Source organism: Manis javanica, chromosome 10 (assembly GCF_040802235.1).
Source record: "Manis javanica isolate MJ-LG chromosome 10, MJ_LKY, whole genome shotgun sequence".
NCBI classification, from domain to species: Eukaryota; Metazoa; Chordata; class Mammalia; order Pholidota; family Manidae; genus Manis; species Manis javanica.
This window is the reverse complement of record NC_133165.1, coordinates 115,827,390-115,848,871: the sequence shown is the minus strand read 5'-3', so window position 1 is coordinate 115,848,871 and position 21,482 is coordinate 115,827,390. Positions and strand designations below refer to the sequence as shown.

The 21,482-nt window shown below is 60.3% G+C and overlaps 1 protein-coding gene and 1 long non-coding RNA gene across 5 annotated transcripts in view; one reads left to right on the top strand and one right to left on the bottom strand.

Annotated features, from left to right (window-relative positions):
- Nucleotides 1-9,076: 9,076 nt before the first annotated feature.
- Nucleotides 9,077-17,921, bottom strand: LOC140843666 (uncharacterized). Of its 2 annotated transcripts, none has more exons than XR_012121641.1 (4): nucleotides 16,693-17,921; nucleotides 15,879-15,998; nucleotides 15,421-15,469; nucleotides 9,077-14,517 (listed from the first exon to the last, which is right to left on the bottom strand). It is a non-coding gene; the product is annotated as an uncharacterized lncRNA (long non-coding RNA). The 2 variants fall into 2 exon arrangements; XR_012121640.1 differs by lacking the exon at nucleotides 16,693-17,921 and adding an exon at nucleotides 16,460-16,675.
- Nucleotides 15,476-21,482, top strand: part of WNT7B (Wnt family member 7B) — a 50,055-nt gene continuing 44,048 nt past the window's right edge. For 2 of the 3 annotated variants that reach the window (XM_073214036.1, XM_073214038.1), the window contains exon 1: nucleotides 15,476-15,917. In XM_073214036.1, the coding sequence (XP_073070137.1) occupies nucleotides 15,822-15,917 (96 nt within the window). In that variant the 5' untranslated portion in view covers nucleotides 15,476-15,821. Of the gene's footprint in view, nucleotides 15,918-17,984; nucleotides 20,331-21,482 lie in introns of those variants that run through there. The other variant, XM_073214037.1, reaches the window with a different exon arrangement.

The following is a 21,482-nucleotide window of genomic DNA, read 5'->3' as shown; positions in this document are numbered from 1 at the left end:
CGCAGCCAGGCGGCACTGCCTCAGGGAAGCCCTCCGGGATCTGCCTGCCGTGCTCTCTGGCAGCACCGGGAGGGGTGGTGGGTGCAGCTCCAGCTGGGTCTGTTTCTCCTGCTGGACTTGGCTCCTTTTTTGTTGTTTTTCAAGAGGAAAGTGTTAAATTTCTTGCTTATTTGGTATCTCCAGAACCTTTTAGCACAAAACCTGGCACATATCAGGCCTCAAAAAAAATCCTTGTTGGTTGACATATTGCTGAATGAGTGAGCTGTGATGGTGGCACAGTCCCCGGTCCTTGAGACTGAGGGCATGTGTGAGCAGGTGGTGCGTGTGTGTGGAGTGTGGTGTGTGCGGGTGTGTGGTGGGGGGTGGGAGCAGTGTGTGTGTGGGGTGTATGTGGTGTGTGTAAAGTACGTGGGATGCAGTGTGTGTGTGGCTCACCCCCCACCACACAATCAAGGGGGACCATCCACACATCCACCACTGCCAGGGTGCCCCCCCAGCCGGGAGCACATAGACCCCACACCTGCTCTGCTGTCCAACTCGCCTCTCCTGCAGGCCCTCTGGAACTCCCTTGAAGCACTGACTTCTCCCCGGCACCCCCCCTCGGACCTCTGCCCTGCCACTTGGCGTTTAGGTTGGTGTTAGGGTCTCTTCTTCACAACCATGAGCTCCCGAGGAAGAACAGGCAGGTTATTATTCAGGCCCGAAAAGGCAGGAGCCACTTCAGCCCCACTAACAGCCTCAAACAAAAATAATAATGATGATGATGAAAACAAAGGGAAACTAACGCGAGAGGACCCGGAGAATCGGGAACCCTGGCGCTTCGCTGGTGGAGCGTCAGTGGGGCCGTCTCTGCGGACAACAGTTCGGCATTTCCTCAAAAGGCTGAGCACGGCCTGTGGCCCGCAGCCCCAGTCGTGGGCGCACCCCAAGGGCCCTGAGAGCAGGGCCCCCGGCTGGTTCCCGCGCACCCGGGTCCATGGGGGTGGGGGAGGGGAGGATGGGTGGTGAATAGACGCTCCACGCGCCATCCGTCCACCCGCCCCTTCCTCGCCGGCGTGCCCTCTGCTGCATCCCTCTCGCAGCCCTCAGCCCCCGGGGACCCTGCATGCAAATATTCCTCCCACCCGTCCTTACGCCCATGGGGGCCTCATCTCCCCTGGCGGGGTGGGGGTGCCGCCAGACACCTCCTGGGCCCCCGCCATCTCCTCCTCCATCCCACCCCATAACAGGCACCATTTCGGAGAGGGGACCTGCGGGGCGTCTGTCCCTCCCGCCCCATTCCTGAGGCTCAGCGGGGTCCCACCGCCACATCCTTTCCCGGCCGCAGAGCGCCCTCTGGTGGGCACACTGGGAGTTGCCCGGGACTCAGGGTGGGAACCGAGAACTGGATGGACCCCCAAGGTCAAGGGAGACCAGGGGCTGCCTGAGGACGAGGCTCTGCTCACTGAGTCCTGGAGGGACTGGGAGGGTGGGGGGAACGGAGACTTCTGGTTTCTCAGGACCGAATGCTGTTACTGTCACCGTGGGGCAGAAGGAACCACGAGGCCGTAAGGGAGGAATCGCTGGGCCTTTCACCCCAGGGGGGCCCAGGCCGCGTCCTGTGGGGGCCCCGTGGACTTCCAGCCAGGGCAGCCCTCGGGGCGCTGGGGGCACCAGGCCTCCCGCACCTTCCAGCCGGGCCCTGAGAACACCCACCAGGGGTGGCGGCTGCTCCCCTCCACCACCGGGAGCGGGAGGCTCGGCTGCCCAGGGCTGTCAGTGGGCTGGGCGGTGTGCCGGGGTGACGTGCAGTACGAAGGGGTTTGGTCCCTGTCCCCGGTTCTGGCCCAGAGCTCTTACACCTTCAGGGAGTCCCTCCTGCCTGGAGGAGTAAAGGGCCTCTGTTATGCTGACGACCGACTTGAGCCCACACGCAGGGATGGGGGTGGGCACCCGAGGGCTGGGACCCTCAGTCCCACTGACCTCCAGGAGGTGGAGGGCCTGGAGGTCGAATCAGCCTCCCTGGGCAGGGATTCAGTGCGTCAGGCCTGTGTGGGGACGCCCCGTAAAGCCCGAAAGGACAGTGTCTACAGAGCTTGGGTGTTGGACTCGGGAGATTAGGGACAGTGGCCCCCTGGAGACGACAGGGCAGCTCTGTGCCTGCCCCACACCCCGCCCTCTGCGTCTCTGCCAGCCGGCTGCTCCGGAGTTGCATCCTTGCATAATAAGCCGCTGATCTAGCAGGTAAACCGCGTCTGTGAGCTCTGGGAGCTGCTCTAGCAGACTAATCAAACCCGAGGAGGGGCCGCTGGAACCCCTGAGGTACAGCCACTCTGGCAGAAGCACGGGGGCGACCTGGGCTTGCTGCTGGCCTGTTAGGTGGGTCCCGTCCTGTAGGCTCGGGCCCTTCACCTGTGGGGGGCGATGTCTTCTGCAGGTAGACGGGGTCAGGTGGAGTAGGACTGTAGGGCAGCCGGCCTGAGGATTGCTTGATGGGGGGAAAGAATGGAGTGCTGACCTTTCAGTGGGACTTGGTCACCTAATGACCCCTACCCTCTTACTTCCATCGAAACCTGAGGCAAAAGTGGACAGGCAGGGACTGTAACATGTGAGGGCATATCCAGGTTCAGACTGGACCTGGTGCGTGGAGAATTCCCTTCTTTTTATCCTCCAAAATGCCGCCATCACCTCCACCTGCTGCACCGCCACCCACTGCACCTCCACTTCCCCTGTCACTTCCACTACCTCCCCGTCGCCTCCACCATCACCATTTGCCAAAGAAGCCCTCTCAGTGGCCATCATTGGCAGCTCACAGTAGCCCTGGCCATGTGGTCCTTCCGTGACTCTCTGGCACATGCCCTAAGCATCATTAGGGGCTTAGGGTGCTGCAAGGCAGAGTGCAGTCACCAGTCCCAGATCTGCCCAGGGGCTTCTCCTGGAGGGGCAGGCACAGACACAGCATAGTGGGATCCAGGCTGTGGGATGCCAAAGAAAGTAGGGCAAAGGGGCCATGACAAAGGGCAGAGAGCATCTGAGGCTACCTGGGACAACCAGGAGGGCTCCCTGGAGGAGGTATCAGCCACTTCACTGGGCTAAAGAGAAGCTTCGGGAGTCTCCTGGTGAAGAAGGGTTCGTGGTGGGTGCTCTAGGCAATGGGTCCAATATAGAGCCTGAGGGCTCACTAGGGATGGTCTGTGTGGCTGGAAGGGGTGTCGGGGGCTAGGGTTGGAGGTTCAGTGCAAGTGGGTTTGACGAGGGTGGTGCACAGGGACTGTGCTGAGAGCTGTGGGGGGGCTGCCTGAAGGGGCCCTCTGGGGGCAGGCAGGTACTGTTACCCCATTTTACAGATCAAAACCCTGCAGCTTCTGAAACGAAGCCACTCACTCAACACTGGAGCAAAGCGGAGGCGGGTGTGGCTTTCTTCCTCAGCGCAGCAGGCCTTCCTCTGGCATCCTCCCACATCTTCGCTTGGACTGGTCCCTACGCCTGGAACCTTGCTTCTTGGATGGTCTGCCTGGCTCACTGTTCAGGGTTCGGCTGCTGCCTCCAGGAAGCCCCCCTGCATTCCCAGTCTGGCACAGGCCTGCTGGGGTGCCCACAGCCCTAGGCTCTCGTCCGTTCTATAGCATCTCCCATGAGGGCAGAACCATCTCTGATTTCTCCCTGGACCTCTGGGCTCTCCCACTGTCATCGGTACCAGTGAACCCCACGGTCTTCCTGCTGGGATGGGACAGCAGGCCCCTTGGCTTGTTCCTCATCCTGGGGGCCACCACGTCTGCCCAGCCTGGGCCACGGGTCCCATGGGGAATGCAGTAGCATCAGGACCTCATGAAATCTGCACCCATTTCACTGAGCTCATGAAAGTTTGAGCAGAGAATGCCTTTCCTGGCTGGAGAAACATGCATATGCCAGGTGGACCCATCAGCCAGACCGTTGCAGTAATGAATTTGCTTCATAACCAGCGGCCCCCAGTGCCCCACCACAGCTGCCCCACTGGCCTGAAGATACGAGAGAATTCGGTCCTGTGCCCATCCATGCCCCTGCCGCTTTCAGCTCCATTCAGGCTTTGCTTTTCTATCCTGGGTCAGGATCAAGTTCCTCCTGGCCTGCTCCAAGAGAAGACCACATCCAGGTACTTTTACAGCCCAGAAGGCAGTCCGATTGATTGTCAGAGGCACGTTCCTCTGCACCATGCTGACTCCCGCTTCTAAGAGCTTTCCCAGGTTGGCTCCAGCCTCTGGGGAGAATGTTGTAAAAGCCTCAGCCCCCCACAGGGGAAGGAGGGAGACTGAACGCGGCTTCCCACGGCCAGGCACCTTCACACCTGGTTTATATCCACCGCCCACCTGGCAGGAAGGGCAGGGGCCACGGAGTGCGCTGAGGGGTGGCTCAAGAGGCGTGAGAAATAGATGAAGTGGCACGCAGTGGGGCGTTCAGTAGCTGCTGTCCCCCATGGTCTCCAGGGGCCGGGGGGCCGGGGAACGGAACCCACTTTCCCAGAGGTGGGGCTTGCTTCCAGACCCTGGCCTGGACCCGCCCTGTCCCTCCGCGGGGGGCCCGGCTGGCTGTGCACCTGGACGAGGAGGAGGGTTCACAGAACCCAGGAGTTTCCGTATTCCAAGCACCCTGAAAATCTAGTTTTTGTAATTATTGTCATTCACAGGCAAGATGCCTTTCATTTCCTGGGGTACTCGCTGTCTGCCAGACTCTGGCTGAGGACACCATGCTTCCAGCAGGGGAGGTGGCTGGCATCTCACCAATGGGGAAACTGAGGCTGAGAGTCCGAGCCTGGTACCCACCGTCCCCACCTCCAGATCCTGCCCCCTTAGCCCGCTTTCTGCTCACCATGAGCCCAGGAACCAGGTGTGACACCCCGTGGAGCCCCGCCCAGCACCATTCACTCCCAGCAATGAGGGCAGCTGGGCCCTTCCAGGCGAGGCGCCCTGGGGAGGGGTGGAGGGCGGGCTCCAGATCCGCTCTTATGGCCAGAACCCTTCAGGTCGTAGTTCTGGCTGGGCGTGCTTCCTTCTGTTACACCTGGATGTGGGGAGTGCCCCCAGTGCCCAGGAGGGAAGCAGGCGGGTCCCTCACCTCATCCGTTCACTGATTCATTCATTCACCATCATGCGGATGCTGCCGAGACCAGGGGTCACAGGGCATCAGAGCGGCCAAGCCTTCAGCATTGGCAATAACCTTGCATTTCACAGCTGAGCAAACACGCCCAGGGCCTGAGCTCCAAAGGCCTTGCCTCAGCCAGGACTGGAGCCAGCGCTGGCCCCCTGGACTCTGCCCTCTGGTGGCCCGTGTGCATCTCAGGCAGAGCTAAGGAGCCCCATGGGGGGGATGCTGAGGAGTCAGGGTCAGTGCCCCTACCTCCTCAGGGCCCTCCTTGAGGGGATGGGTGCGAGCAAGGAAGTCCATGCTGGGTGTAGCTATGGGGGACATGCAGGAAGCCCGTGGATTCTGGGGCCACCACACATGGGTTCCAGTCCTTGCTTGGCCGTCAGGTGGCCCTGTGGTCCCCTTCTTCCCTGAGCTGCGGTGTTCCCACCCTTAAAGCAAGGGGCTCCAACTAGATACTTTGACCAAGAGTCAAGGTGTTTGTTCACGAGGCACGTGTGGGGTAAGAGTGCAGATGCCCAGGTGCGGCTGCCGTCAGTCATCAGCCCTGGTGCCATGGCTGTTGGTGCCAGGGACAAAGAACATTACTTTCAGGAGAGGAACCTAGCAAATAGGATTATGGCTACGGATGCAATTACATTTCAGATAATCCAGCTTCTTAAGGATGAGTCCCTGGTTCAGAAATGAGCTTCCCCCTCCCACAAATGCTTGGCCAGTCACTCCCTGAGAGGCTGAGAAACCCGGTGACTCAGCCCTGTGTTCTAAAGAATGCACTTGGCTTAAAAGGCATGAAAAAGGCATGAAATTAAATGTAGTGGCAGAGTGGCAGTGAGTGTTTGCATTAGACAATGAACACTCCCTGGCCCTGCATCAGCCAGACCAGCCCTGAGCAGGGCTTACTTGAAATTCTTCTGATCAACAGGGATGGCTGACGGTGGGGGGGGAAGTGGGGGTGTCACCTGCTCCTGTATTCCTTCAGAACAGATCTGGACCTGGCCACAGGCTGGGGCCCAGCTGAACCGTCAGGGAGGAGGTTGGAATGATCAGCTGCTCATGGGCTGATGGGATCCCGGATGGGGACGTCTGAGTGGATCACAGGGTGGGGAGAAGTCAGTGATTGTGTACCCCAGCATCCATCTCCTCATTCACCTTCGTAACAGAGCTCCAACCGAAGTTGGCCTAGTGCTGTTCAGCCAAAGGTCACATTTCCTCCCCGCCGGTGCAGCTAGGTATGACCATGTGATCAACTTCTGGCCACTGAGAAGTAAGTGGGAGTGTCCAGGAACACGGAGAGGCATGCCCTTCTTTGGTCCTTCTTCCAAGCAGCAGCCTGAAAAGCAGATGTGATGGCGGAGCTCTAACAGCCATCTTGGGCTCTGAGGACACACACAATCAAGAAGGGAGAACAGTAAGCTGGCAGGAGCATGGGTGGGTCCCTGATGACATATATGGCCTTTATACCAGCCCTAGTTTACCTACAACTAGACTTCTTTTATGAGAAAGACAAATGCACTTTTATCTCATTTAAGTGTTGCTGTTGTATATATTGTTATAATATGCAGAGAAACGTAAGCAGAACTGGGGAAGTTTGGAAGAGCATTTGAGGGAGAAAAAGTGTGAACGCCAGAGGTGTGATCAGCTCAGCAGACTGCATATGGTTTGCGTGGATCACACAGTACCAGTGGGTGACAAGGCAGGTCAGTGCAGGACCTGGCCCTGGGTACAAGGTCCCCTACACTAAGCCAAGGAGTTCAGGCTATACCTTCTAGACCAGAAGATGTGGAATCAAAAGCCTAGAGGGGCCTGTAGGAATATAGTGAGTAGCATGGGGTGGGTGTCAGGCAATGGGTATAGAGAGGATGGAGGTGGGGACCAGAGTCTTAAGGAATGAAGGGGACTGGCTGGCCTCCAAAATCCATTGTCCCCTCTCCCTGTTGGGTCTGAGTGCCCATCTGTCCTGTGAAGTGGAAGCTGGTCCCGGCCAGTAGCACAGCCTATGACCAGGGTTCTCAGCTCCCTTGTAGCTGGGCATGGCCATGGACCAGGTGGCATCAGCAGGACGCGGGCAGAGCCAGGCAGATGCTGCCTCACTCGTAAGGACAATGCTTGTTTGGACTTTTCTGCTTCCCCCAAGCTGGAGCTCAGATGTGCCTGTGACCAGCTTGGGCCTGACCGACCTGGCCCCATCCTGGGGATGTCCAAGCAAAGCGTGGACAGAACCTTATTCTCCACACCAAGAAGTCCAAGCCTGGTAGCTTAGATCCATGGTTCCCAACCAGGGCCAGTTCTATCCCCCAGGGGGACATTTGGCAGTGTCTAGAGACACTTTGGGGTGTCACAACTGTGGGGAGGGGTGTTACAAGCTTCTAGTGTGTAGAGGCCGCTGAACACCCTACAGTGCCCAGCACAGCCCCGGCCGCAGAGAACTGTGGAGCCCCAGATGTCCATGGTGCCACCACTGAGAGCCCCCAGCTGACTCAGGTGATGGAGTGCACAGTGTGTGGCCCTTGCCTAGCCAAGGTCCAAGGTCTTGGCTGAGCCTAAGTGCCCTTATGGCTTGACCCATCCTAAAGGCTCAGGAGGTCAATGGTCAGGGTTGGGATGTAAACGGTAGTGGAAAGGGATTTCATATGGGGAACATCATGAAAAAGGCACAGAGGTAGGACTGAATCATGGACCACAGAGTATTGCCCCAGATGCCAGGCGGAATGGCATGAGGGGTACATGTCCAGCACCCAGCATGCCCAGGGCGAAAACACTGGCCTGGGGGAGTGAGGGAGGCAGAGAGGGTGACATCCAGATAGTTCCTGTCACGCTAGTGAAGCAGCATCTGGTCTGAGCTTTCTAAGAGTTTCTGTTTATTATGTGTGTGTTTTCCAAATCAGGAAGTCTTAACTGCTCTCAGTGGCTTTTTGGCATCTTTAGAAACGGTCCTGCGGCCTTCCTCAACCTGCAGATGAGCGTGCAGTAGTAAGTTTCTGAGCTGTCCGCCTTGTCCTCTCTGTCTCAGTTTCTTCATCTGTGTGGGGGTGAAAATACCTCACTCACATGGCTTCAAGGAGCTTTAAATGAGTTGGTGAATGGTGCCTGTGCTGCCTGTGTTTGTTAAATACAAATTTTAAATGTGCAGAGGACCCTGGCTCTTTCTCCCACCCAGCATTCATGTCACTTCTTCCGTTTTCCTCATGGAGCCACTACTTGCCCTTTCCCAGTCTAGGCAATCTGGATGGGAATGACCCCAGTCTGGGTTCCAGTGCTTCCCTCTTCAGCCACAGTGCCTGGCTCAGGGAGAACCATGTGACCCAAGCTGGCACGCTCAAAGGTGATGATAGTCAAACTTGGAACTTGTTTGGAACCTGGGGAAGAGAAGCTCTTTCCTTCTGCTGCTGTCAAGCTGGAAGACAGAAGTCTGGAGTCATGAGGAGCCCTTCACGGAGAGAGCCTGCCTGAGAATGAGGCTAACTTCTGGGTAAGAATTGACAGACAGAAATCACTGTTAATTCTATTTCAGCCCTGGATCCAGCTATGCCTGAAGCCATACTGCATTTGGACTTTTCAGGTATGTGAATCAGTAGTTCCCCTTTTTTACTGCTTCCAGCTTGACTTCTGTCATTTGCAACAGGAAAAGTGGTCAGTAAATTATGGCCGGGGGCCAAATCCCCAAGCTAACAATGCGTTTTACATTTCTAATGAATTATTTTAAAAATTAATAAATCAAAGACGACTATGTGATACAGACTATGTGGCCCTGCAAAGCCTGAAATATTTACTTTCTGGCCTTTTACAGAAACAGCTTTGCAGATCCTGGACAATACAGTATTTATCAAAATTCTTATGCTCAGTACTTGATTCACTTAATTTTCTTTTCATTTACCGATGAAAGCAACACATTTGCCTCTGAGTACAGCTTTGACTGCCTTCTGCAAGTTGTGGCGTACAGTGCAATGGAGCTTATTTTCATAACTGTCTTCTCCATTCAAGTACTGATACGGGGACTTTCCATCCTCATTGGCCATCACTGCCCCTGTCCTGAGGGGCTTCTCAGTATTCTGGGCCTTTGAAAAGGAGGGGAGGGTGTTTGCACAGGGAAATTTAGGTAGGGAATGAAAATTCCTGGGTCCCAGGCAAACATCCTGTTAGTGGAAAATTCATGGATTATGTGTTGGCAGCTGCTGAGAGCCTGATGGAAGATTCTCACTCTGCAGCAATTCAAAAAAGAGCTACTATAGCCAGGCCAACCAACTTGCCTGATTCTAGAACTGAGTGTGGCCCTGGCAGGCCAGGACAGTCAGCCCCTCCACCTGGACAGGCGTGTGGCATTCTCCTGAACGGTGGTGTAGTTCTCCGAGGACTGGCCCCTGATGGGCCTGCATGTCCTCCTAATGCCAACCCGTGTTTCCCCTCTTCCCTTCTGGCACCAAACCCTGAAGGTCACACCCCTTTCCTTGCTACGTCACTCAGCCCAATTGTCCTTCCTCCAGTGGATGGGGTGTCTGTTCTCTTTCTATTCTTTCTCCAGGTCCATTGCTATGGTACGAACTCTCTTACCGGCTTTTCCTAGACCTTCCCTTTGGGTCAAAAAGCCTGTTTGCTAAGTCACAAAACATGGGCTGCATGCCCTCTTTTCCCTCTGGCCATAACAATCCTCCTGCCCTTTTGGGCAGGTGGATGCCTCTGACTAATTAGAGGAACGTCACCTCCAAGGCCAGGGAGAAAGCAGCCTGAAGACACGTGTTTCATAATGGTGCTGCCTTGCTCTGAGTAAGGCTTTTATTCTTTATTCCAGCAGGTGCACCAGTGGGCAGTGGGAGCTGCTCCTCAGAAGCCATTGGCATCTGCAAGTCCGAGGGGGCTGCTGGGCCACGTCTCCCCACCCCGAGCCTGCGCTGTTGATTTTCTGGGTCTAAGTGCCGTATCTGAGGGCGTCAGCCGAGGTGAGGGGAGGTCTGCTTCAGGCAGGGTAGGTCATGTTAGCTGCTGTCACAAACCTCCCCACCTTGGCCAACTGATACAGTCAAGATCGACTTCTCCCTTGCATCAGAGTCCGACGGCAGTTGGGAGGTGGGTTCCCTGCTCCTCAGGCTGCTGGGCAGGTGTGACTGGCGGGTAGCCACCGACGTGAGAGCCTGAAGCAGGTGAGGACAGGCAGCAGCTGAGATGCTTCCCTCTGCAGGGGCGGGGCCAGCCCCCGGCACCTTCGAATCAAATAGCAAGCTTATTCACAAGGCGGCTCTGAGCCCCCCATCGAATGCCTCAGCTCCTGGATTCATGACTCCCCATGGAGGTCAGAGGTCATACGGTAACCTCCTGTTTATATGTTTTGGTGAGCCATTGGTGCAAGGTGCTCGCTCCTTCCTGTTTCCCGGGGTCCTGGCTGTTCTGGAATAGTGTCAAGCTCCAGGACATGCCGTGTGGGGCTCCTCATCTCCCCTGGGAAGGCAGGAGCTGTCTGCGTTCTCCCGGGGAGGCCTCGGCAGCACACGCGGGCGGGCAGGGGGGCTCCCTGGAGGTCCTCTCGGGCGCCTGTCGAACGCCGCTGCCTCGCATGGCCTCTTCCCCCCAGTGGATTCCGGCTGTTGCTCACCAGAGGGGGCTCTGCAGCTCCCACAGTGTGCGGCTCCTCCACACAGGGCCTTACCACCCTGGACAGGGGCTTGGGAAAACCTGTATGTGGGCAGGATCTGGGATGTGGGCTCAGCACATTGAACCACTTACACGTTTGTCCAAGAGGAGCATTTCCTAAATGTGCTGATTCCAGAGCTGCCTGGATGGTGGAACCTGCAGATTCCCAGGACCCCTCCCCAGACACTCTGGAGAAGTAGGTCTGGGGTGATCCCAGGCGTTGGCTGGTCACGAAACCCTGGAATACTCCCTCCAGGGCCCTCCTCTGGTGGCTCGCTGTCCCTCAGAAGTCTTCAATAGCTCCCCAGTGCCCATAAAATCAAGTCTGTGCTCCTTAGCCTGGCATTTGGGCCTCTGGGCCCAAGCCCCTGCCTCTTCTCGGTCTTTTCTTTCGCTCTTCTCCAGGGCCTGCCAGCACCCAGCAGCCGTTGTGCACACTGTCCCATCACTTGGATTTCTGCTCCTCTATCTCTCCATTCCAATCACACTGTTTTAGTTTTATATTAGTGTGTGGTAGGTATCCACAAACATAGCAGTTTAAGACATCCATTTGTTTTCTCAGTTCTGGGGGTCAGAAGTCCAGCATGGTGTGGCTGGATTCTCTGCTCAGGGACTTACAAGGTAGAAACCCAGGTGCGGGAGGGGTGGATCTCACGTGGAGTCTCTGGGGAAGAATCCGGGCTTCGTCAGGTTGGTGGCAGAAACCAGTCCTTGTGGCTGTAGGACTGGGGTCCTGTTTCCGTGCCTGCCAGGGGCCACACCTGGCTCCTGAAGCCCACCTGAATTCCTCGTCACCAGCTCCTCTCCATCTTCACCAGCCATGACATGTCAAGTCCTTCTCGTGCCTTGAATCTCTCTGGCCCCTTTTTCCAACCAGAGGCAGCTCCTACTTAAAGGGCTCAAGGGGCTAGGTCAGGCCCGTCAGGATAAACCCCTTTTAATGACCTAAAAGTCAATTGTTTAGCAACCTTATATCTTTTGACACATAATGTGACATGATCACGGGCATGCCATCTCCTCCTAGTCACAGTCCCTGGGATCAGGGCAAGACATCCTGGGGGGATGTTGGGGACTCTACCCACCACACCTCCCTTTGCAGGCCCTCATGTACCTCACTTGTCCTGGGTTTGCCAGCTGTCACCAACACCTCCTCATGGTCTTAGTCCCGGGCCTCCTGCCACACTCAGTGTCCTCCTTATTGAACTGGGGACTCCCAGCAGCAGGGTGTGGACAGTGTACTCCATACCCTCCACTCCATGAGGCACAGGCCCTGCTTCCCTAGACTCTGAGACATGCCGTGGAAGGAGCTCAGGCACTGAGCCTGGTGGGTCTCAGCTCGAATCCTGGCTCCAGCAGCTGTGACCTGGGCCAAGCACTTCCTTCTCTACCTCAGTTTCCTCATCTGTGTGGTGGTCTAGCAGCATGAGGTCCAATACGTGAGCACTTGCTCCTTATCTAGACAGGGCCCAACACATGCTCAGCATAGCCAGAGTAGGAATAGAGCCAGTCACAGGATGCAAGAAGGAGGCCAGGGAAAGGCAGCAAGAATGGGGTGTGGTTGATGCTGGAGATGGTGGTTGAGTTCAAACTCAAGTTTCAAAGGAGTCAGTATCAGGTCCCTGCTCTCCACAGCCTGCGACACTGCAGGTCATGGATGCCAGCTGGCTCCTGGAAAATCATTCAGCAGTTGCTTTTGGAGCCCTTACTATCTTCCATGTTTCTAGCTTATGCCTTGGGGATAGAGCAGGAACCTCAGCAGATGTGGAGATGGACCCCATGGAGCTATTAGGCTGGTGGGAGACAGGAAACAATGACGACTGTCCTCAGTGTCACAAGGAGAACAGCAGAATTATGATGGAGAATACCAGTGAGTATGTTGGGGGGATTAATGTGAAGGCCCCTCTGATGGGGGACATTTATGCTGGAACCATGCAGAACCAGGGGGAGAGCACGGCATGACAGGGACAGGATGTGCAAAGGCTGGTTCCCGGGGCAGGAATTAGTGCGAGTTCAAGTTCAGAAGGCTCGACAAGAGAGACAGAGAGCAGACAGCAAGGAGCTTGTGTATGTGATGAAGTCGACGGACCAGAAGATGCCAGGATGATCCTGACTGTGTGCCTGCCAGGCTCTGGGCACTGTCCATGCACTTTTTTTTTCAGTCACAAGGGGTAACTCATTCAAGTGTCAGAACCCTGTGGGGTGTAGGTGCCCTTGTTATCCACAGGTAGGGATGAAAGCCAGCCCCAGAGGTTGAGAGCTTTGCCTGAAGTCACGTAGGTAAGAAGTGGCTGAGCCCACTGAGCCCCACTGAGCCCGAAGGAGCTTCCTGCAGGTCATGTGGCCAGAGGCCTGGAATCAGCACTGGAACAGGCTGGGTGGGAACCTTAGGCACAGCTGCCCTGCTGCTCCAGGCAGCTGCCTATGTGTACACACACACGCACACACACACGCTGCATGCACGCACGGGGAGGGGATTCAAAGAGCTCTTCTCCCCAGATTTCCCCCAGCCTTGGAGCCATTCCGAGACTCCCTTTGAGATGCGTAAGAGAAACCGGACACCCTTCAGGCAGCGGCCTGAGGAAGGTGATGCCAGCGGTCCTTGAACTTGGCCCCGGACACCTGCTCCGCCTTTCTAGCAGGTGCCACTCTCCCTCCCACAGCCGGCAGGGGGCAGCATGTCGCTGCGCGCTGTCTCTCCGCGTCTGGCAGAGGCACGACCTTACACCCGTTCTCCCGGGGAAACTGAGGCACAGGCCGGCAGGCTGGCAGTGAACGAACCAGGCATCCCGTGCCCCACCTCCCGTAACCCTCTCCTCTCCGGGCCCCAGCTGCTTAGCTGGTCCAGAAGCCCGACCACGGGCCCAGATCGGACGTGGGGTCCGTGCGGCCGGTGCTCTGGGGCGGTCGCCGAGGTCGGAGGCAGGAGGCCTGCCCCTTCGATCGCTGCTGTTCAAGCCACAGACCCACAGCTCCTGAGGATGTCGCGCCATTAACAGACGGTGGCGGTGGCGGCGGGGGGCGGCGTTGGCCCGCCTGAGGTGTACTAGGGTGTGGGGCACTGCCCGCCTCGTAGCCCCGCGATCCGGGCCATGGCGCGCCCGCGGCTTTGTGGCCGAGCAGCTTCCGCTCGGCCGCCGGGTGGCAGCATCCGCCCGCGCGCCCGAGAGCCTCTCGCGGCTCCCCCGCCCCCAGCGCGCCCCGCTCCGGCCACCGGCCGCAAGGGCTCGGCCCTGACACTCCCGGTTTCCAAGTTCAGCTTCCCGTTCCGCGGAATGGGGTGACATACCGGGTGCTAGGGCGCAGGGGACACCCGGGGCGAGACTGCCATTGTCATTCCATGTCTCTTTATTCCTGTTTCCCTGCCTGTGATGATCTCCTAAGTCCCTTTCACCCGGGAGCCTCCCCGTCAGCCAGTCTCTGCACAGCTGCACCGGCCCGGCCTCTGATCAAGGGGCGGAGAAATGCCCCCCACCCCCACCCCGGGGTGATGGCAAAGGTTCAGGGAATTTGGAAGGATTAGGAAAGGCATCAGGGGCAGGGTGTCGAGCAGGTCTCCGCGGGGCGAGGGGAGGGAGGTAGGCCCAGAGCTAGAAATCTCTGCCCTGGCTTGGTCGGTGGGAGCAAGGGGGGCTGGAAGCTGCACCCCTCCCTCGACCTCCCGACCCCACTCCCACCCCAGCGAGTCTCGGTCCTGGCGGGTCCTCGGGGACCAACGCTTTCCAGTTCCATCCCCTCACCGAGGAGCGGCCCGCTTGTCGGCATCCAGGGCTGTGAACCCGCAGAACAGGGGAAGAGCTGCAGGACAGCGGCGAGGTGGCTCGTCACTGTCCCGCCCCCTCACACAGACCGGGCTTCGGTACAGCGGGGGCTGCGGACCCCCGCTCCCATTCGCCCAGGGCTGAGCCAAGCCAGAGCACCCCGGGTGCGCGAGGCACCTCGCGGCCGCGTGGCCACCTGCTTGAGGCGCTGACCACGACTACAGAGTAGGGCGCTGCAGAGGAGCCTGGGGGCGGTGGGGGAGGGGGTAAGAGACCCCATGTGGGCTCGGAGCCTCCCCCAAAGCCAGGGATGCCCCCTCAGCATCCTCCTACCCATCCCCATCATGCTGCTTAGCCAAACGGCTTCTGCAGGGGTGCTCCGAGCCTTCCCCCTGCATCTGGCCAGGCCTGTCTGCTCCTTCCCTGAGTTAGTGGTTAAGTGCTAACAGGTGGGGGTGACCTGGGTGCTGTGGGGAGGGCTCTTGAGGTCTGCGGGGGAAGCAGCGATGCCTGGGCTCAGGGTGTGGCCCAAGAGGACCCCAAGCGGCTAACTGCTGGGGTAGGGCACAGAACAGCAATGGGGATCGATGGTCTCTCCCTCCCCCACCAGAAACTGGAAGCTGAGTGGCCACCACCTATAGCGGCCTTACCCTAGGCCCCCAACCTCACCTCTGCGGGCGCAGGGGAGCAGCCGGCCGCCCCGCAGGTGTCTCTTCTGAGCCGCATCACCTCCTGCGGCACCCCCACCCCACGCATCCCCCCCTCCCTGCCCAGTCCCGGGAGGGCGATCGGAAGGGAGAGGATTGGGGAGGGGGCCCGGGGGCTGGACGTGTTTGTGTGTCACGGAGAAGGGAGGAGACAAGGGAGGGGAGAGCCGGGGCGCCAGGGAGAGGGAGCGCGCGGCGGGCGAGGAGGGCGGGCGGGAGGCGGATCCTCCTACCTGGGGCGCGCTCGCCTCTCGCTCCTCGCTGGCCGGGGCCGCGAGTCACCTGGGGAGGCCGACAAGTGCGGACACATTGGCCGCCGCGGCGCTCGGCTTGGCGCGCACGGCCCCAGGCGGCTGCGCCCAGTGGAGGCAGCGCCCGCCCGCTGCGCCCGAGCCCCGGCCCCCCGCCAGCGCTCGCAGGGCCCCGCTGCGAGGTCTCGGCCCCCGGCCCAGGTCACTGCCCAAGGCGCACGCGGCGGCGGCGCCCCGGGCTCACCATGGTGGCAGCGCGCGCCGAGTGCCCGCGTGTCGCCGGCCACCCGGGCCGCAGCGCCGGCTGAGAACGGTCCGCCGAGGCCCCCAGCCCCTGCCCTTTCCCCGCCCGGCCCGCGCGTCCCTTCCGGCCGCCGCTGTCTATGGCGCAGCCCCCCTCCCTGGATCATGCACAGAAACTTTCGCAAGTGGATTTTCACCGTGTTTCTCTGCTTTGGCGTCCTCTACGTGAAGCTCGGGTGAGTATCCCCACGGGCGGGGGCCGCCGCCGGAGCCGAGACAGCCGGGAGGAGCTGGCTCCACGGGGCTCCTGCGGGGACCTGGGGACCAAAGCGGGGCACGGGCGGCTCTCAGAGACCCGGGCTTGGCCTGTGTGCAGCACCCTGCTCCGGCAGAGACGCCCCCGAGCCCCCTGAGCGGCAGGCGCCCCCCGAGGGGCGCCGAGTCCAAGGCCCTGGGAAGGCAGGCAGGGCGCGCGGGCGGCCGCGGCCGGGCTCCAGGGTAGCGGTGAGCGTGCCCGGCCCGTACTTTCACCTGTTTGGGCTCCAGGCCCCGGGGGTGGGACGTGCCTTCCCTCCCCCGGGCTGCGCTGGGCGCCGAGCCCAGGCCGAGCGCTCGCTGCCTGGAGGGCGCGCCGGGGCCGGGGCCAGGGGCCGGGGGGCGTCGGCCGGCGAGGAGGCCCGGGCGGGCGGGGACCGCGCACCCCGGCCGCGAGCGCGCAGGCCGGGGCACCCGCCTCGGCCCTTCGACTCTATCCATCACCCGGACGTGTTGAAATTACCTTGACAACTCGTCCGGCTGGCTTGGGATGGGCCGCACGGCGGGCCCGGCCGCCTCAGGCTCTGTCCGGGCCCCACGCCCCCTCCCGCCCGGGGCCCTCGGCTCGGCCCCCACCCGCCGCGCTCCCCCTCTCGCGGCCCTTCGGGCGGGCGCCCGGCGGGCCGCGCTAGCTGCTCGCTGCAGTAGCTGCTCCGAGTCGTATTTCCACATTCCTGAACCCAGCCGAGTCCTTACCTGTTGAGCTGCGATCTCCTTTAGACAGAGTCTGTCTCGGCCTCGCTCGAAGTGGGGCGGGGGGGCGCGCTGTGACCGTGAGGAGGTGCGGTGCCCCTCACTGCTGGCGCCCACGGCCCCCGCCCCGCCGCTCCCTGCGCGCCTACTGTGCACCGCCAGCGCCGAGAGGCAGGCTGCGTCCCACAGCCAGCAAAGCCGGTGGACAGCCCGCGGCAGGGCCGGCCCCTGCCGCCGGCGGAGACGCGGCTTCCCGGGCGGAGACGCAGAAGCCCAATTTGAGAACGCCTCGTCCGTCGCCCCTCCAGCCATCGTCCCCTCCGCCATTTCACAGATGGAGAAACTGAGGCCGGTGGCTGCAGAGGCTCGCTGTCCTAGCCTCAGCTCTGCAGGCCTGGGCGGCGTGTCTGTGACTGCTGGTGGCTGTTTATTGTGGGTCTGTGTGCAGGCTGTGCCCGGGTGTTTGTTTATAGGAGGTGAGAGTGCAGCGCACGGAGGCTGCGGGGCTGGGGAGGGGGGTTGGGAACGGGCAGGAAGGCACTGTTTTCCAGACTCTCAGGCAGACCCTACGGTGATGCCCTCTGGACCCCCGCAGTAGCGGGCAAACCCCAGCGAGGCTCTCTGTTGTCTGGTTCTCTGCACTGAGGCCCTTTCCCCTCCTGGCAATCCTGGAGTTAAGTGCTTTCACTCTTCCCGTTTTAAGGATTAGGGGACCAAGCAAGGGTCCTACCTGAGCAAGGAAGTCAAGTCACTTGTCCACATGAATAAGTGCAGTGGCAGAGCTGGGACTGGACATGTCTCTGGCCTCTACCGCTGACCACTCTTCCTGGCTCCAGTTCCTCAACAGGAGTCACTCTAAAGCAGTCCCTACTCCCTAGCTTGTGGGAAGAGCTCCATGTACCCCACCTCCCCACTCCAGGCAGCAGAAGGAGCTGAAGGTGTGTCCAGCCTGGGTTCCCAGGGCTGGTGGCTGGGCTCTGAGGTCTTACGACCACAGGCAGGTCCCCCTCTCTGGTCTCCGGAGCCTCGGGTTCCCTCTCTAAATGGGCTGCAGCTCTAGCCATTCTGAACAGGACGGTGGCCAGTGTCTAAGTGGAGACAGCGCACAGAGATGCATCCTGGGCTCCCAGGCACCTGTGTCAGCATCTCTGAGAATAAGTAAGGGAGCCAGGTAGGGGCCTTGGCTCTGCCCTCTGCCTCCACCCAGGAGCACTGGAGTGGGGAACGCCATCCCCCTGGTATGTCCCCTAAAACACACTGTCTCCCACTCCTGGGGGAGAGAAGAACACCTGGTGTCCAAACCCCTGTGGAAGCAGAGCCAGGAAGACCAGGGAGCCAGCCTGGGGAGGAGACTCAGCGCCTGCCGCCCCCGCAGCCCCTGCTTGTAATATTGGAGTGGAGGCACCTGCTCTCTTTGCCAGCCATCTTGGCTGCACAGGGCAGGAAGGAGAGGGCAGATGGGCCCAGATGTGACCTAAGGGATTAATTGACCTGGGGACCCAGTGAATTACAGACAGAGGTTTGGGGGTGGTCCTCCCCGTCACTCTTCACTGGGTGGCCTTGGTGAGTTCTTTGACCTCCCAGCCTGCCCTCCCTCACCTGAAAACTGGGGTAACCCCAGCATTTCCTTCATGGGGGCTAAGAAGGTTAGTTCTCAGGCCTTTGCCCAGTGGATGGGGTGTGGGGGCAAATAACCACCTCTGTGCACCAGCCAAGCCTTTCTTATTGTTAACCGATATCCCAGCTGCTGCTGGCACCCAGAGGACTCCTCCAGAGTGTAGTTCAGGGCCTTGGAATCTCAGAGGTGGGGATTTGGGGCCATAAAAGTTCCAACCAAATGTCAGATTGTGCATGTTGGGGGATGTTCTGAGATCACAGCCCCCCAGCCCAAACCTGTGTGCACATGTTTATGAGCATACACAGGGAGCCTCCTGCAGCCCCGCCTGTGCACATGCAGCCACCACTTGTCTGTGCCCCTCTGCCAGGCTGCAAGTGCAGCTATAGCCCCAGGGGAGCTCTTAGAGCCACAGGAATGGAGAACTCCTCCTCACAATCCCTCTGGAGACTGGAGCCCCAAGAGCAGATGTGACTTGGATTTTGAGCAATTTCAAAACAAATAGCTTTGGGGAGTCCCAGTTCCTCACTTTTGGACTATGCAGCCTGCAAGCTGCAGCCCTGGAGGAGGCCAAGCTAGGGCAGGGAGGAGCCCTCTGAAGTCTGGGCACCCTTTATCCACTGGAACTGGAGTCATGAAGTCCCAGGACCAGCCCTGCTCCATTCCTGCCTTTCACCCCGGGGGCTGGGAGAGGCAGAGGGGGCTCAGCAGTGCTTGGGAGCCCAGGAGCCAGGGGATGAGGGTGGGGGACGGGGCCCTTTCTTCTGGATGCTGGGGGTGGATCTCCGCACCAGGTCTAGAAGCCAGGATCCACACCCTCCTACCCCATATTGCACAGACCTCTTTTCCTGTCATCTTTTCTGCTTTGTGCCTTGGCTCCGGCTTACAGGGTCTACACTGCATCTAGAGGGACATCCATTTGTAGCCAGACTTGGCAGACAGTAGGAGCTGGGATTTAATACCTGTGTTTCTGGGCTTTAAAAAAATCCCTGAAAGGAGGATTGTTCAGAAAAGTATGTTCTTGTGAATCTGCAACTCCCCACACCTGTGCCAGCCGACCCCTCAGAGGTGAGCAAAGGAAGGCAGGCGAGGAAACTAGAGCGATGGGGCTCGGTACCCGTTCGGGCGACCTCCCTACTGTCAGCCTCTCCAGAAGTGCCAATGCGGGACTCTATAATAGAGACACCACTGCGCATGTGCACAGGTGAGCCTTGCCCGGCAGGGCCTGGTTGGCTAGGTGGTGAGAGTTTGCGACCCAGCCAACCTCACCAAACCCAGAGGCACACGCAGGCCGAGGAGCAGCACACACAAGACATCCTCACAGACGCGCGCACACTCCCGCAGGCACCCAGGCGCATGCACCGACACAGGAACACACCCCGCGCAGTTACCCCGCGGTGCCTCCCCTCCAGGCGCGCCCTCCAGAGCAGGCCAGAGCTGTGTGGCTCGCTGGAGTTGGTGGGTGAGGGTGGGTACAGGCTACTGCAGTCTGGGCAAGCCCTGGGGGCGGCTCCCGCAGCACGCTCTGGTCAGCCTCCCCTTTAAAAAACCCGCCCGCCGAGGAGGCGGATGTAGGGGAGGCCCGTCCAATGGCAGCTGCGCGCCTCGAGATAGTTGGAGACGTGAGCCAGAGCTAGCGACAGAGCCGGTTCCGACCGATCGACGGACGGAGGGCTGAACGGCGGCGGAGACGCACCAGCTGCCGCCTGCTTGCTTCTCTGCGCCTCACTCTCATCCCAGCGCCCGCTGCAGCCGCAGCCGCAGCGCCAGCGCGATGCTCGGCCCAGGCGGTGGGGCAGGGACAAGCACGGCGCCGCGGCCAGCGCGCCCGGGCCCCTAGCGCCCGGTGCCGCCGCCCCGCTTCGGGGAGGACCCCGGCCCCAGCTGGCCCAGGCGCCCTGCCCGCGGGGCCTGCCCAGCCCCGTTGGGAGCGCCGGCCCACCATGCTCCTGCTGTCGCCGCGCAGCGCGCTTCTCTCCATCTATTGCCCGCAGATCTTTCTCATCCTGTCCAGCGGCAGCTACCTGTGAGTGCCGCGGGCCGCACGCGGGGCGGGCGGGCAGGGGCCCCTTCCGCGGCCTCCGGTGCAGGAGTGGGACGGGGAGGGAAGGCGGCAGTGAGGTCCCTGGGCGGAGTGCCGCGTGTCCGGCGCGCACGGGAGCCAGGGTGCTTTGGGTCGCTTCGCTGGCTTAAGCCGCCCCCAACGGGGAGGATTTGGGGGAGCGGCTGCGGCAATGAGAAGCTCCGGTTTGGGGGTCAGAAAAAGGATGGTACGCAAGAGGCCCGCCTGCAGGGGCGAACCAGAGTGGGCGCACCGAGCGCAAGGCCCGAGCGCGTGTGGGCAGCACGGAGATTCCCTGCGCGTCCCAGCCCAGCGGGAACCCCCGCCCTATGTAACCCACGAGGCCCACACGGCCTTGCCACACTCCGGAGAGGGGCGCGCACACACCCGCTCCCCGCGCACACGCTGGCGCACACGTGCACGCTGAGCCTCACCGGACAGCACCTACGTTGTCCTCAGACGTTGCTGCGGCTTCTGGCGCCTTCCCGCTGCAGCGAGCGGCCTGACCCCAGCCCGGGCCTTCTCCTCACCTGGGCGCGAGGGGATCGCGCGGTGCGCGCCGCAGGCGGCCGAGGTGCGTCCAGGTGTCCTGGCCAAGGCGGCGCACGGAGCTTGGGCGCGCGTGTGAGTCAGGCTGGGCAGCGCCCGTCGGGGTCCGGAAAGCTCCCGGCAGGGCCCGGCTGGGCCCAGAGAGCCGAGGGGGCACGTCGGCGCAGCGGTGGCTTCGCCCGACTGCTAATGGGACGCATATGCTCTGGCCTCCGATTTAAAAAGAAGTTTGATTTATGGAACCGCTGTTTGGGGGAATTTAAGCTGGATGCTACTGATTAAACCTCAGAGCCAGCTCCCCCTCTCTCCTCCCCTCCCCCTCCCCCTCCTTTACACGCGGGCCACGTCCGGGGTCGCCTAACGCGGCCAGAGGGGGCAGCCGCTGCCTTCCCGCTCCCGGCACCACCCCCTCTCCCTCGTGGCCGCAGCCCTAATAAATTGCTGCGCCCCCACCCCCTTTTAATAGAGACGCAGCCAATTTCTCCTCCAGCTCCTAGGAAATTACTATCCTACCAGTTTTCCTTCTATAAATAGTCGCGCATCTTGAAACAAAAGTTCGCAACCGCA